This window comes from Eumetopias jubatus, unplaced genomic scaffold, assembly GCF_037043125.1.
Source record: "Eumetopias jubatus isolate StellerSeaLion01/CBP00866 unplaced genomic scaffold, mEumJub1_p1.0 scaffold_2, whole genome shotgun sequence".
Lineage (NCBI taxonomy): Eukaryota > Metazoa > Chordata > Mammalia > Carnivora > Otariidae > Eumetopias > Eumetopias jubatus.
Window position 1 is genome coordinate 140,134,219 of NW_028274808.1, and position 15,046 is coordinate 140,149,264.

Consider the following 15,046-nt stretch of genomic DNA (forward strand, 5'->3'; position numbering starts at 1 on the left):
GTTGACAAGGATGTAGAAAAAAGGGAACCCTTATGCACTGTTGGTGAGAATATAAATTGCTACAACCATTATGGAAAACAGTATGGAGTTTCCTCAAAAAAATTTAAAATAGAACTAACTGATGATCCAGCAATCCTACTTCTGGGTATATAGCCAAGGAAATGGTATCAGGATCTTTTTTCTTTTAAGATTTTATTTATTTATTTGACAGAGAGACAGCAAGAGAGGGAACACAAGCAGGAGGAGTGGGAGAGAGAGAAGCAGGCTTCCCGCGGAGCAGGGAGCCGGATGCGGGGCTCAGTCCGACCTGAGCCGAAGGCAGGCATTTAACTGACTGAGCCACCCAGGCTACCCTGAAATCAGGATCTTGAAGAGATACCTTCACTCCTATGTTCATTTCAGCATTATTCCTAATAGCCAACATACAGAAACAACCTAAATATCCATCAACTGGTAATGGATAAAGAAAAGGTGGTGTATATATCCAATAAAATATTATTTAGCCTTAAGTCAGTAGGAAATCCTGCCATTTGCAACATTCACGGGTGGACCTGGAGAACATTACCTTAAGTGAAGTAAGTCAGATGCAGAAAGGCAAATACTGCACAATCTCACTTATATACAGAATCTAAAATGGGCATACTCATAGGGCGGAGGGGAGAATCGTGGTGCCCAGAGGCTGAGGCAATTACACAAGTTAAACAAGATGAACAAATTCTGGAGATCTAACGCACAATAACGTGACTATAGTGAATAATACTGTAGTGTATACTTGAAGTTTGCTAGGAGGGTCGATATATAGTATATCTCTCTATATATACCTCTATATATTTTTGTTTCAAGTCTTTATTTAAATTCCAGTTAGTTAACACAGAGTGTAGTATTAGTTTCAGGTATAGAATTTAGTGATTCATCACCCAGTGCTCATGCTAGGAGGGTAGATACTACGTTTTCTCGCCACCACCGAGAAAGAAAGAAAATGGTAACTAAGTGAGGTGATAGGTAAGTTAATTAGCGTGGTTGTGATTTTTTTCACAATATATACATATATCCTATCATTCAGTAGTACATCTGAAATACACACAATTTTCATTTGTCAGTTATGTTTCGACAAAGCTGAAAACAAATTTTTAATGGAATATATAAGATGGATTGCAGGCAAGGGCTCAGTTGTAACTCCACCCCTTTGCTTTCATTCAAGAAAGCACATGGAGCAAAAAGGGGGGGCATGTAGTGTTCCCACTAGGATGACCTTAAAACTGTTCAAATTAAATAAACAAAGAGCAACCTCAGGTAGTATAACAAATTTCTTGTGACCTTCTTCACAGCTGCTAACAACGTTTTAGTGAGGCTTCACTTGGGGTGAGAATGACACATGAGACTAGAATTCAAGCTTAAGTACTACAGGATATTAAGAATTTTAAAGCTCTAGAGCTGCATGGGAGAATACAGTGGCCACAAGCCACATGAGGCTATTTATATTTTTATTTTTTAATTAATTTGCATTAAGAAAAATTTAAAATTTAGTCCCCCAGTGTCACCAGCCACATTTCAAGTACTCCATAACCACATGTGGTTCATGGCTGCCATACTGGACAGTGTATCTGTGGAACATTTCCAACAGCACAGAAACTTCTATTGGACAGCACTGAGCTAAGGAATATTGGAGAGGATCTAACGCTCTCATTTTATAAATTTAGAAACTGAGAGCTCACTTCATTCAAGTGACTTACCCAATGCCATGTAGCTACTAATTACAGAGCCAGGACCCAAACCAAGACCTCTATCACTCAGTCATTTCCACTCCGACATTTTTTGCCACCTAGATGATGTAAGCACCAATTTCTTGCCAACCACAGTTCTGGGTTCTTTCACAAGCATTCTCTCAGTTAATCCTCACATCAACCCTATGAGGATTACAATCCTCATTATATAGAAGATGAAATTGAGACTCGGCTGTATAAAATATCATACTTGAGGCCACACAGTGGGTATGTAGCAGTACCAGGATTCAGACTCCAAAGCCTAGATCTTTCTACTGTGTCATACTATATAGTAGTGAAGTGAACACTCCACATTTTTAATTATCCCTAAATTTATTTTCTTTCTTTCAAGTGTGTTAAAATTTAGTGTCTCATAATTTATTTTGTCAGCATTTGTGAGCAAAAGTATTCCAAGTAGGAAAATTTCAACACTTAATATTTTTGATCTAGGGAAGAAGAATGAATAGCTTTGGGCAACTCTTCCAATCACAAGTGCTTATGGCAACAATAACAGCAGCTAACCTTCATTAAGTGTCGTAGGTCACAAGCACAGAGCTAAGTGCTTCATGTTGAGCTCCTTTAGCTTTTACAACAACCCTGTGAAGTAAATAGTTCATCTCCATTTTACAGATATAAAAACTGAGGTTAAGAATCCATCCATCTACCCCTAGGGAAAAACCTAACAAAGGAGAAATGTTTACTTGTGGTGATGCCAAAAGAAAGTTAAATTCTTTTTACTCAATATAGTGAAGATAAGTGAAAATATTGAAATAAAAAATTTATTTTTCTCTTCACACTCAATGCCCCTGTCACAGGTAAACATATGAACTAGGTGGTTTCCTCCCGATAGATTCTTGATTTAACATCGTCATGCTCTCTTTCACAAGGGCTGACTTTAGACAAAGTCCTGAGAGTCCAGGGGTGCAGGGGTATTGTGGGGTAAGAAACACACCCCAAAATAGATTATTGTTTCTCAAGGTATAGGACCTTCCTGGGTATTCTGACTCCCTTCTGTTAATTTTTGACCTGAGGAATGGAAAAAAGAGAAAAGTAGGGAAGGCAGTGTTAAAGAAAGGAGGAGAGAGATAGCTGAATCAGTACATAACTGAGAGATGGCCACACAAGGCTTAGAACCAAATTACAAGTCCATACAGCTGTCAAAGTTGAGAGACACAACACAATGTTGGGTGTGTACGTGTGTGCATGTGTGTATGTGTGTGTAAAATAAAGCATATATAGATTTTTAAGATGGAAAGACTGCCTCCAAACATTTCTTCCATCATGTGGTGGATCTAATACACACCAGGGTAGGAGAGCCTCAGTTAAATGGGAAGGGGTTAGCCAGGGACAGCTGGCTTTTGCAGGAGGTCAGGACAGAGACTGGCAGAGACAACTGCATGGCAGGTGCTGCAGAGAGGGGGTGGGCATATAGAACTGAAGGTGAAATAAGCCAGTTGTGTTCACAGACAACAGGCAGACTGACTTGGCTGAGAGAAACAGGCTGCTCAGTGAGTCAGAACCAGGTCTGAATGCTCTCTCCTTCTAGCACTGACCACCTGTATAACTTCTGGACAAGCGACTTAGACTTTCTGAGCCTCAGTTTCCTTATCTGTAAAGACAACACCTATTTCCTGGGATTGTGGACAGTATGAAATACATAGTAGGTGCTTAATAACTGCTCCCTTCCTCTTTTTGTTGTTCTTGGTTGGTAAAGAGAAATTTTGTTATGGCAGAAAAGCACATGCCAGGCCCGGCACCTAGGCGTCCTCCCCACATTATCTGCTTTACTCTACAAAAAGCCCTCACGAGAGGCTTTATCTGTCACCATTTCACAAAGGAGGTGCTAGAGACTCAGAAAGGTTATGTAACTAGCTCTAGGTCACGGAGCTGGTTTGTAGCAGAGGAGGAAGAATCAAAACAAGGTCTGTCGGTGACAAGCATCATGAATGCTCCACTATATCCGACAGCTTCCCCGGCAAGAAGGGATGAGACTGGAGAGGTATCAGTGGGAGAAATCCTCGCAAGACAGGCTGGGAGTTAGCAGCTAACAGCCAGTACCTAGATCCGTGTTCTCATTTGCTAGATACATTTTATGGAAATTCTTCTGGGTAAAGCTGATGCTTTGCTGTTTTCTACCGGACCCACTCTCCACTTCTGGTTACTCACCTGAGAAATGGATGAAGTTCAAGAACTTCACATCCCTTACCCCAGTTTTCTCACCTATGATATGGAGAATTCAGACTACATGATCTCTGAAGTCACTCCTAGCTCTAAAATGTGTGTGGGTACAATTTACAGGGTTTAGAACAGGGACATCCCACCATCATCCTCAGAGACAAGCCCCCCCGCGCCCATGAAGGCTCTTACCATAGAAACCCTCTCACCTAAAGGGTTGTTCAATCAGAAAATCCCAGAATAGTCTCAATGTTCTTAAACTCTCTATTTTAATTCAAAATACAAAAACATACATTCATTCAATTTCATTCAACGCCTTTCTCCAAGACCAGATCAGGTGGAGAGAGAACAGCAATTAATTATGCAGACAATTAACTATGTCCACAATGCAACATCTACGATATCCAGTTTGAAGCTCCTTAAAATGGAAAAAAAAACTTAAAACGGTTGCAAATAAATCCAAATGCAGACTCTCTCGAGTTCTGTGTTTTTCCCCAATCTTTTATAGTTGTTCCTCTTACACTTAATTTGACAGCAAATTTTTAGTGACTCACCTCTACGGAGTCTTTTTAAAGTATTCACCATAGTTTCCTTAGAAACAAGAACGTTATTTCTTTTCACATTCACATTTCGGCAGTTTAATTAACTATAAGTCAGGTTCTGTCATTCCTCTGCGGTAGCTCCTCCAGGGGCGGTGTCCCTGACCGAGGGGACAAGCTCAAGTCCATCCAAGGCTCCTACGCACCTCTCTGACCTCATCCTGCTCCTGGATCATGCACTGCAGCCACTCTGACCGCCGTGCACTTCTTCAAATGGCTAAGCAAGCTCCTCCTTCAGACTTTACCATTGCTCTTCCCCTTCCCTGGAATTCTATTTCCCTGGACATCCAGGGAGACTAGCTCTTAGAATGGCCACTTTCAGGTCTTTGCTCAAATATTACCTTCTCAGGGAGGCCGTCCCTATCACCCTATTTGCAGGAGCCACCCTCATTCTCTATTCAGTAGTTTCTATCTCCCCACTCCCCTACTGTTTTCTTCCATAGCACTTACCTGACATTCTATATATTTTACTCATTAGAATTCAAGCTTCATGAGGGCAAGGATTTCGTCTGTTTGTTCACTGATGCATTCCCGGTGCCTAGAATCCCACAGTTGTCCACAGTTGTTACTCTAATAAACACTTGTTTAATAACCTTTATTATTGTAATAAATGTATTATCTTTCTAACTGAATTGCATAATTACAATAATAAGTACATGAGGCCTGAGGAGGTTTAGGAACACACATGGCTGAGTCTTGGTAAGCAAAGAAGCCAACTGGTGGGGAGGAGGGGTGTGCTGGGGCGCTATCGCACAAGCTACAAGCCCCGAGCAGCCATAGTCCTGGAAGGAGCCAAGGCATGGAACTGAGGAGAGCAAGGGCACCTGTTAAGTGCAAACTGACCAGACTCTCTCCTTGAACTGGATGGCACTGCCCTCTCCAAGTACTTGATGCTTTCATATTCATGAAAGGGGCTACCAGCAGTACCACAGTAACACAGAGCAACACCAAATATAGAAGACAGACGAGCCACTTTCCTTCAGATACAGGGAGAACAATGGAAAGACAGGTTGGCTTGCTCTGGTCGATCCCTTAATGGTCAATTTACCTTTAACAAATCTCTTAAAACCTCTCTCATCCTTGGTTCTTCATTAAAAGGGGGGGGGAGTATAAAATAATATGCGGTCTGCTTATTTCACTCATCTATTATATCGGATAGATCAACAGCTATGAAAATATATTTACAAATTATGAAGCACTGTATACAGTAAGCAATTCTCCTTGTATCCACCTGGATAACTGACTTGTCTATAATATATACGACAGTTCCCCAAAACTGGTGATGTATTTTATAGCACTTTGATTTTTAAATGATTCCGAAAATGTATTAAAGAAGAAACACAAGGAAAAGTAGGCTTTGAAGGGCATGGAATGAGAAAGAAAAGGAAAATAGCCTTCTCCTGATTCTTTAATGGAAAAATATGAGGGGGAAAAAAACATAAATCTCCAGAGCAGTAGCTATATTACATAAAGTTCAGAATCAAAAATATTACTGTGAACATCTACAATTACCTAGACTGTTGGATATTTCAGATATTTCTCATCTATTTCAACACCACGAGGATAATCCAAGATGACTTATTAATATCGCACATGTTAATAGCAGGTTGTGATGTAAATGAGCAAACCCTCTCCAACCATTTCAGTCCTGTTATTATAGCATTTATTAAACCAAAATAAAAAAGTGGTGAAGAATGACTTGTCACACCATTTATTAGAGTTGATGGAGTGTAGACAGTCTTTTCAATAAGGCTTTAACACACTGTTATGCACCCTAGTACATTACTAATGAAAAGAAATGCATGAGACTTGCATCAGCTTTTCCCCCAAGTCACGATGACATTAAATTCAAAATCAACTCTACCCTACAAGGCAAAAGTTCAGAGATAAAATGTTAATTTGCTTGTTATTTACCAAAACTTAAAGTCATAATTCAAAGCAACAGTCAGGAATCCTCCACATTATACTCAATTTAATAATTGTACTTTTTTTTTTTTTTTTGGAGGGGGAGGTTCAAAGGAAGAAGCAAATGCAACGAAAAGATAAACAAAGTGTGCCCTGGTTCATATCTGACAGGAGAATGGGATCTAATTTTCTTTCTGATTGAAAGAACACAAAGGACAGCCATGGAATGCAAACTGTGTTGGATGTTTGAACTTCTTTTCCAATACCTGAGTATTCGAATGGAACTAATTCACTCTGGAAAAGGTATTAAGTAATTGAGCATGATTGTGCCAAGATGAGGGATAATCCTCACAAACTGTGAAGGAAAATAAACATATTTTTACAACGATAGGGTCACCTCACTCACTCAGCAGCCTCAATCAAGCATTTTACATTCGAAAGAAATAAACCAAACATATGAAGGATGACCTACCGCCAACAAGGAACCCTGATAGACACAGGCACCTGTGGGGAAAAACAAAACAAGAATTAAAAGGAATGCAAAATAGACCAACAGGCACCGTTCCAGCAGATTTCGGCTAAAACTCCCATCTACATGCATCATAGTCAGCAAATTGTGCTTTTTCCAAAATATGAAAAGCTTGAGCATCCTGCCCCTGGGGAAATAACCCCATACAACACAACAAACGCTTCTTGGATACACACAAGGGAAAGCATCATTAAAACTTAATTGAATTTTAAAATAAATGTATTTATAATGGCATGCTATGTATACAGAGTGTATTTTTCTATATGATAAATCATCAGAGCCTCCCTCATCTAGTCGCAATTTACTTATCCAGGCTTCTCTGCCACTCTTTGTTTACACAAATTCTCCAGTCTGACCCAAAAGGCCAACTTAGGATCTGGTGATAGTACTTCCATATCTCCATGCCTTTGCTCATTTTTGTTTTCTGCAGAAGACACAGTGGGTCTATTCAAGTTCCTTAAATTTGATCCCATCTCCTTCATGAAATTTTCTAGCCCACGGGATTATGCCCTTTCTCCTTTGCCTTCATAGCACTCCGTACCTGCATCATACATTGGTGAATTCATTCTTGTGTACTTCCTTACAGCACCCTTGCTAAGCATGTGGAACTCTTGCATCTACCCCATTACGGTGTCTATATATACTCTTGGGAGAGGGACTGCTTCTCCTTCTTTGGCTTCCCTAACTCTTCACATAGTAGGCATCCACTTAGGTATCTGGATGATTATCTATTTCTTGCCTTTCACACAGTATGTTCCTCTTTAGTGATATTACATTTTATAGAGAGAAGTGCAGACTGTAGTTACTTGGAAAGAACTCTTCTGTCGAGCTCTTAAACTCCAATACTCTTTTCACCCTCTTTTCACTCAATTTTGCTTTCTAATAGGCTGGTTATGAATTGATACATCTTCATATTTTCCATTCGTTAAGTATCAAATAAAAAACAGACCATTTGCTTTGAAATGGAAAAGAAGGTTAAATGTGAATGGGACAGCCTATATTTTCTGAATAACTAGCATGTCATAAAATAAATCTTTCCAAGTGTTGTATTTGAAAACAATGTACAATTGCAATCCCAATTTTAAAAAACAAACACATTCTCAACCAATCTTTGAACTGCACAACAGGTGGTTTTTTTTAACCTAGAAACATGTGGGTAGTGTGCTAACAGCTACTCTCTCAGAAACTGAACCTACAAAACAGATTAGAATAACATACACATGCCACCGCAGAAGCACATCCTGACAATAGGCCACACTTGGTGTCCAAAGAGGGAAGGACACATTTTACTACAGTGCTTGGCCTCCAAAAGATCACTCCTGAAATCTCAAAAATATTAACTTCTCAGGAAAGGACCAGTCTGCCTTATCCACCAAAAACAGAATCAAAAACAATCTTCAAAGAAATGAGATGGCTATTTACACTTGGGGTCTGAATCAAAGATCTCTATGAGCAAATTTATTGGAATGACTTTTGCGCCCTTGACATTCAAACAAGAATAACTTGAGATAAAACCTTGGCAGAAAATTCTTCTTAACTCACTTATATCTCTTTGAGAAATAAAGACTTAGTATTTCAGTCCATGGCATGTCATAAGAGAGATATGTATGTATATATAAGTATATATAATAATCATATATGATATATATGTATATACATATAGAGATCAAATAAATATATATCAACAAAATTAGATTTCTAAATTACTTAAATGGACATATTTAATTACTTCTGATGTTTAAAAAAACAAAGAGCATCACTGAGGTACAATTTAACAAAACTGAAACTTTAGAATAAACAAACAAAATGTAACCTTTAGAACAAGACCATCCTCAAAGCATTTTACTGCCCTCCTCCCTAGCACTGTCTTCCAAAAGCCAATTATCTTTTCAAAGTTCCAAAAGGAATGAAGTTGCTTAAGAAATATCCAACTACAGTTAGCCTGGTGATGGGTATTAAAGAGGGCACGTACTGCATGGAGCACTGGGTATTATACGCAAACAATGAACCATGGAACACTACATCAAAAACTAATGATGTAATGTATGGTGACTAATATAACATAATAAAATAAAAATTAATTAAAAAAAAAGAAATATCCAACTACCCACTCAAAACCCATGCCTGGAAAGTTAGATAGATGTTATAAGCCCACCGTAACATACAAAAATGAAGCAGCATTGAGTGTGGCACCACATGCACACTTGGTTAAGCCAAGCATCTGCTAGAGACTCGAATCAAAATGGTATGTAACTGCTGATAAATTCCATCATTAAGAAAAGGAAATAACTCAATTTGGGTCGCTGTCTGATGTACAATTCCAAAAGAAATAAGCTTTGCCCTCGGAGGGCTTTCCTAAAATGGAACAGCTCAACCCGGAAGGTAGCTGCACAAATGAATCTCCACTAACACGGCTTCCAAAAGCTCATTTCTACTCTCCTGAGAAAATACAGCATTCCAGTATGATGCCCGGTCCTATCAAACATTTATCACCACCCAATGCCAGATGCGGTCCCCCAAAGCAAGCATATTTCTCCCACACTAGCCCACTTCTCACACCCACTGGCAGATGAAGTTAGGAGGTCTGTTGGCAGGGGGTGCTGGGTGCGGCTTCTGGTTCTGCCCCAGAGCAGAGGCCTTTTCACCAACTGATCGACTCATGTAACATGGAAAACATGGAGAGAGTTACTCTCTCCACTCATTGCTTTTTTTTCTAAAACAGTACAGCTATATCAGAGGTTTAGATTTACACCTTTATTTGCGCTTTAAAGGAAACTCCAGCTCAAGGTGAATTCTGACAGATGGTGAGGATCTGGAAAAAGAAACAGGGCTTCTTCAAGAGAAAACAGGAAAAATAAAAGACAACACAAGCTAGGATTCTCTGGCCACGAACTTTGCCAGTTTTAAGGCATAGAATACAACTGAGATACTGGGTAATTTAAATTCCAACATTCCATGAGAAAAGTGTAGAAAGTTTTGCAGGGTGAAGCGATCACACACAGTGCTGAGAAGGAAGCCCAGATCTTCAGATCTTCTTGCATGTGGCTGACTCCAGTCTTGCAGGTCACATAGGTAAAATGTTACTTCAAGTTCATGTAAATAAGTAAATGTCTATTTTTAAGCCCTTTTTCACATCATCATATGCTCTTTTATGAGATACTTAATTAAAATCTAAAGTTTTCAGAGAAAATATGAAATCTAATTTGCACCAGTACTCACATCCAGAAATTATTCACTACAGAAACCATACCTGGTAAACTGAGTAAATTAGAGAAGTTAAATCCAAGAGCCAGAAAACATCAGGCCCATTAGTTCAAAGACAGAGTGGTATATATGGCCATAAGATATGAAGAGATTTGGAGAACATGGTATCACAAAAATATGACTCATTAGGAACAAGCAGCCACAAGTTAGCATTTAAATGTTCAAGCTTTATGTTGTGTTATAATTCAGCATACGGCTTGTATACCGTGGAATAGTTAAAATAGAATCGTTTTCTGGACTGACAAGACAGCTCATGTCCTGATTATTGTAAACCAGGATTCAGATCAATTAATAGAGTACTTAAAATGAAAATGGGCCAACTGTTTTTGAACTATTGTAAGATTTGGCACACAACTCCAACTTTGCCATGTGGTGTTCTCCTCCCTTCTCCTGAGCCATGTGGTGGAAGGTATTTATGACTACTTGTGTCTGAGTGAAATTGAGGGATACTACCACTCGAGTCCATAACAATGAATGCAGATGGCTCTGGCCTCACTAAACAATGTACATGTAGGATCTAATCCTTAGAGGAGAAGAGAAATGGAAATAGCCTGTGACAATACACCTCTTTATTTTCACCAGCAGGTAGTTACAAAAGCCAAAAGTGCAATTATTCAATATTGGGAAACCCACCAAGGACCAGTGTTCACATATCCCTACTTCTATTTTACTGATATTAACAATTACTGGGGATGCAAACTTCTTCAGGACACGTAGTATGCTTTTTTAATATTTGTATCCCCCCTACCAGACATAACCATATACATAAGCTCTCAGTAAAGATTTGTGGAATGAAAGAATGAAGAGATAGGCTATTTTCCCCAGCCAATGTCTTCTCTTTATTCACTTTGGTTTTTAAAGATTAGATCTTACACAGAAGGAACTCTCCAGCCAAGAGTAGAACCAAATATGCTGATCTACCCATAAATAAAACACATTGTCTACCAAATGATCTTTTCCAACATATTCTGTTAATGCAAATATGCTGATCTACCCATAAATAAAACACATTGTCTACCAAATGATCTTTTCCAACATATTCTGTTAATGGCATTCATTTACAGGAAAAGTCTGGAAGATTGTGGGATTGACTAAGCCACATGGGGAGGTATAGGACACAGACTAGAACTCAATTCTCTCAACCTCCAGTTCGATAATCTTTTCCTATCTCCAAGCCACCATGTTCTATCTAGGGTGACTTCACAGGATATCCACGGGTGAACACAATTCAAAATGTGCTTCTCCAGAAAATGTCATGGCAAAGCTGGTCTGATTCAGAAAGCAGTCATGTTTGCTAGAAGTTTCTCTGTGACTTCTTGATTCCATTAAGTTCTCAAATCATTGTGGTTTGTCAGCTCAGCAATATAAGACAGTATAAAATAACACTGCCAATGATTTGCTTGTAAAAATTCATTTTTCTTTTAATAACTAATGTAAAATTCAGAACCAGAAAGTTGCAACTGACCACAAATAAGGCAGCAAATGTTGATCTTTTTCCCTATGCTGGACAATTAGCAAAGCATCTTAGAGCTATCACCTAGCCAGCTGGCTTCTGCATTTGGTAAATGATGGAACCACAGGCCAAAGAAGTTACGTGGTTCATTCAAGGTCATACAGCAGTTTATAATAGAGGCCAGTGTAAGCTTAATTCAAAAGACTGTGATTAGGCAATACTCATTCATCTGACCATATTTTTTTTAGCACCTAGTATGTACTAGGAGGTGATGTGGAAATGTAAAAATAATTAGGAGCCATCCTAAGCCCTCAGTGAGCACACAGCTACATGAGGAAGATGGAAACTGCACCTTTAACCATGTAACTGCATAATTATTAACTGGTGTTCTAGAAGCATGTATGAGATGCTCTCTGAGCACTAAGAAGAAAACACAAATTCTGCCATGGCTTGGTCAGCAAAAGTATCACACTGTATGTCACACCATGAGAAGCACACATGTAAATACTTCTCTTCCATTTTTAAAAATCATTGCCAAGACTAATAATAAAAACTTGAGGAAATCTGTAAGATCCTTTTAAGCTCTCCAACTTCAGTGCCCTTATTTTTAAGAGAAAAAGAAAACCCCAACAGAACCAAATCAAAGGTCTCATCAGATGACAGCTGATTTTTTTGGCTGTGGGCCTGATATTTAATTAACTTAATTAAATGAGATAATGTATGTAAAGTGCTTGGCATAGCAGAAGCCAAATAACGTGCTCAATAAATGTCCACATTCATTCATTCATTCTTAGATAAGGACCACTCTGAGTCGGATGGAAACTCTCAGACATCTATCAATCCAACTTGTGAAATGATTCTAGAATGTCCTAAAGGTGGGGTGAAACAGTAAGAAGCAAAGTTCCTAAAGAATCTTTGGAGGAATAGCGCCCCTGGCGTCCTGCCCTCCTCCTCCACTACCAAAAGACTGGACGTTCTTAAACTTTGCCCATTGTACCAACCAGTCTTCCAAAGAGCGAACCTTGCAGGCTCTTAATAATAATGGCTTTTGTAATTTCAAGAGATTTGGTTCTTAAAAACTGCACCATTCCAACTGCCCCCTGGTGAGCTATCCGGGAGAGAGAGCACGTTTTCCGCGTTGCTGGGATGATTCTAAATAAGAAACTGCCACCACCAAGTGAAAACATAATGTTTCTAAGTCTCAAATTCAGATTTAGGTGGCCTGGGTTAACTCTCCCATCTGATTTATCATTATAATTAAGCCCTATAAGTTTTATTTTGTTAAGTGTGCACACACGCGCACATACAATACAGACCTATTTCTACAGGTTATGACCCATTTGGAGAAGGCTGCACAGGCCCCAGACGTGCTTTTCCTATGGGAAGTGCTTAACATACCTCCCGGGAGGATGCGGGCAGGCGGTACCTTTAGCCACGGTAAAGTCCCCAGGACTGTGCGCGGACTCCCAAGGCCACGCCACTTTCTCCAGGGAAACTAGCAAGGAAACGGCAGCTGCTCTGACGGCTGGAGGTCGATCCAAGGCAGGGCTTTGTCCTCCGCCTGGCCTCCCGCCGCCCCCAGCCCCGCGCCCTGGCTCTGCACCTTCAAGCCGCCCCAAGCCCGCAGCAGGGCGAACGCGCCCCGCCCCGCGCCCGCCGCAGCTGCGGCTCTGATTTGCCGCGGAGCAGGTGAACTCTTCTTCCCGCAGCTGGATGAATAATGAATGGAGTCGGGAGGGGAAGCCGAGAGCCCAGCACGGTGGATCGAGCCTTCTTCTTCCCTGCCCCCCCCCCCGGCTCCCTTCCCCCTCCCTAAGCACTGGCTAAAGGACTTCGCTGACTCCTCGGAGCAGGTGGGAGCCCACAGAGCCTCGCATCCCGGGGCCAGCCATCCCCTGACCCCCAAACTCTTAATTTAGTTATTGATTCATTTATTTGTCTGAACCCAGGCTGTTTTTGCTATCATGGCGACAATTCCCACCGTCTCCTTTCTCTCCCTCAGCTCGGGGTTTTACACACAGGTTGGAGCCCTGGAGGAAAACCGGGAATGAGGGCGAAGTAAGAGAATGAAGCTAAACTCTTATTAATCACTTTTTTTTTTTTCTAAGGAAGCAGGCAGGCTCTTGCCTCTCCATACTGGAGAGGCTCCTCTCAGTGCATTTGAATTGTCTACGTCCAGAACGCGCTCTAACCGTCTAAGTATAAAATCTTTAGGAGACTTTACAGGGAGACTTACTGGGGCGGGGGGGAGGGAGAGTGGCTAGGGTTTTAAGGTGCCGGATTTTATGTTTCATAGGAGCGGAGGTATTTTTACCCAGGTAAGAGCAATTGTCCGCTCCTCGCCTACGCTTCACGTAGTCGCTTTCCGTTGGGGGCAGCGGGGAAGTGGAGAAAAAAAGAATCCAATCTCAGAGATGCCACCTCAATTGGCCACCCACCCACCCAAATGCACTTAGGGCAGAGAAGGAGGCGGGAGACAAGCTTGTGATCGGAATGCAAAACAATCAGGAGTAGGAATCTCAGAAAAAGCCCACTCCAGCTCCACTCCCACTCACCCACCAACCCCCGAAAAAACTTCCACCCGACCCACAATACCATAAACCCGCTTGGCTTTTTAAACAGCACGATCTCTCTCTCTCTCTCTCTCTCTCTCTCTCTCTCTCTCTCTCTCTCTCTCTCACACACACACACACACACACACACACACACCAGGAAAAAAAAAAGGCACCGCTCTCTCACCTTCGGAACGATGAGGCAATGTTGCAAATCCCGCTAATGCTAGAGCCACCCCGAGCCACACTTTGAAGGCACCCATTGCCGCTTCGACACCCACACTGGAAGAGCCCAGCCTTCAGCATCCAAGAACCAGCTCCCGCCTCAAACACCGGCTCCGGCGCCCCGGGCCGGCGCGCACGGAGAGCTAGGTTTGGCGGGCGGGTGCCTCCGGGGAAATGCAGCGCTGAACCGGCCCCGAGCGACACTCTTCAGCAGCTCCGAGGCGCCGGGCAGGGCGGAGGATTCAATTCACTCACTGCCGGGGCGGAGAGCGCGCAGCTCTCCAGCGAAGGAGGTCGCCAATGTGGGTTGAGCTTGGGAGAATGAAAGAGGAGGCAGAGCGCAGTTCTCCGCGGTAGACTCGCGGGAAAGTTCCCGTCACCGGCCGATCGGACCTCCCAGCATTTCCCTCAGACTGGACCCCTCCGCTCCAGGGTCCCCGACCGTGGAGATCCCCGCGCAGGTTGGTGTGGAGCAGCTTTTTAAAGTTCGCTTGACACTCTACGTCGGCGCTGCGTCGGAAGAGGGGGTCGCCAGGAGCCCAGAAAGACCCACCCACCCCTTCGCTGGGCCACCCGACTCG

At 41.6% G+C, this 15,046-nt stretch overlaps 1 protein-coding gene across 1 annotated transcript in view; it reads right to left on the reverse strand.

Annotated features, from left to right (window-relative positions):
- The window catches only part of FRAS1 (Fraser extracellular matrix complex subunit 1), a 400,353-nt gene extending 385,850 nt beyond the window's left edge, over positions 1-14,503 (reverse strand). Inside the window, exons 1-2 of the mRNA XM_028100674.2 lie at positions 14,428-14,503; positions 6,915-6,946 (exon numbers count right to left, since the gene is read on the reverse strand). Coding sequence (XP_027956475.2) covers positions 6,915-6,946; positions 14,428-14,503 — 108 coding nt within the window. The remainder of the gene's footprint in view (positions 1-6,914; positions 6,947-14,427) is intronic.
- Positions 14,504-15,046: the final 543 nt, after the last annotated feature.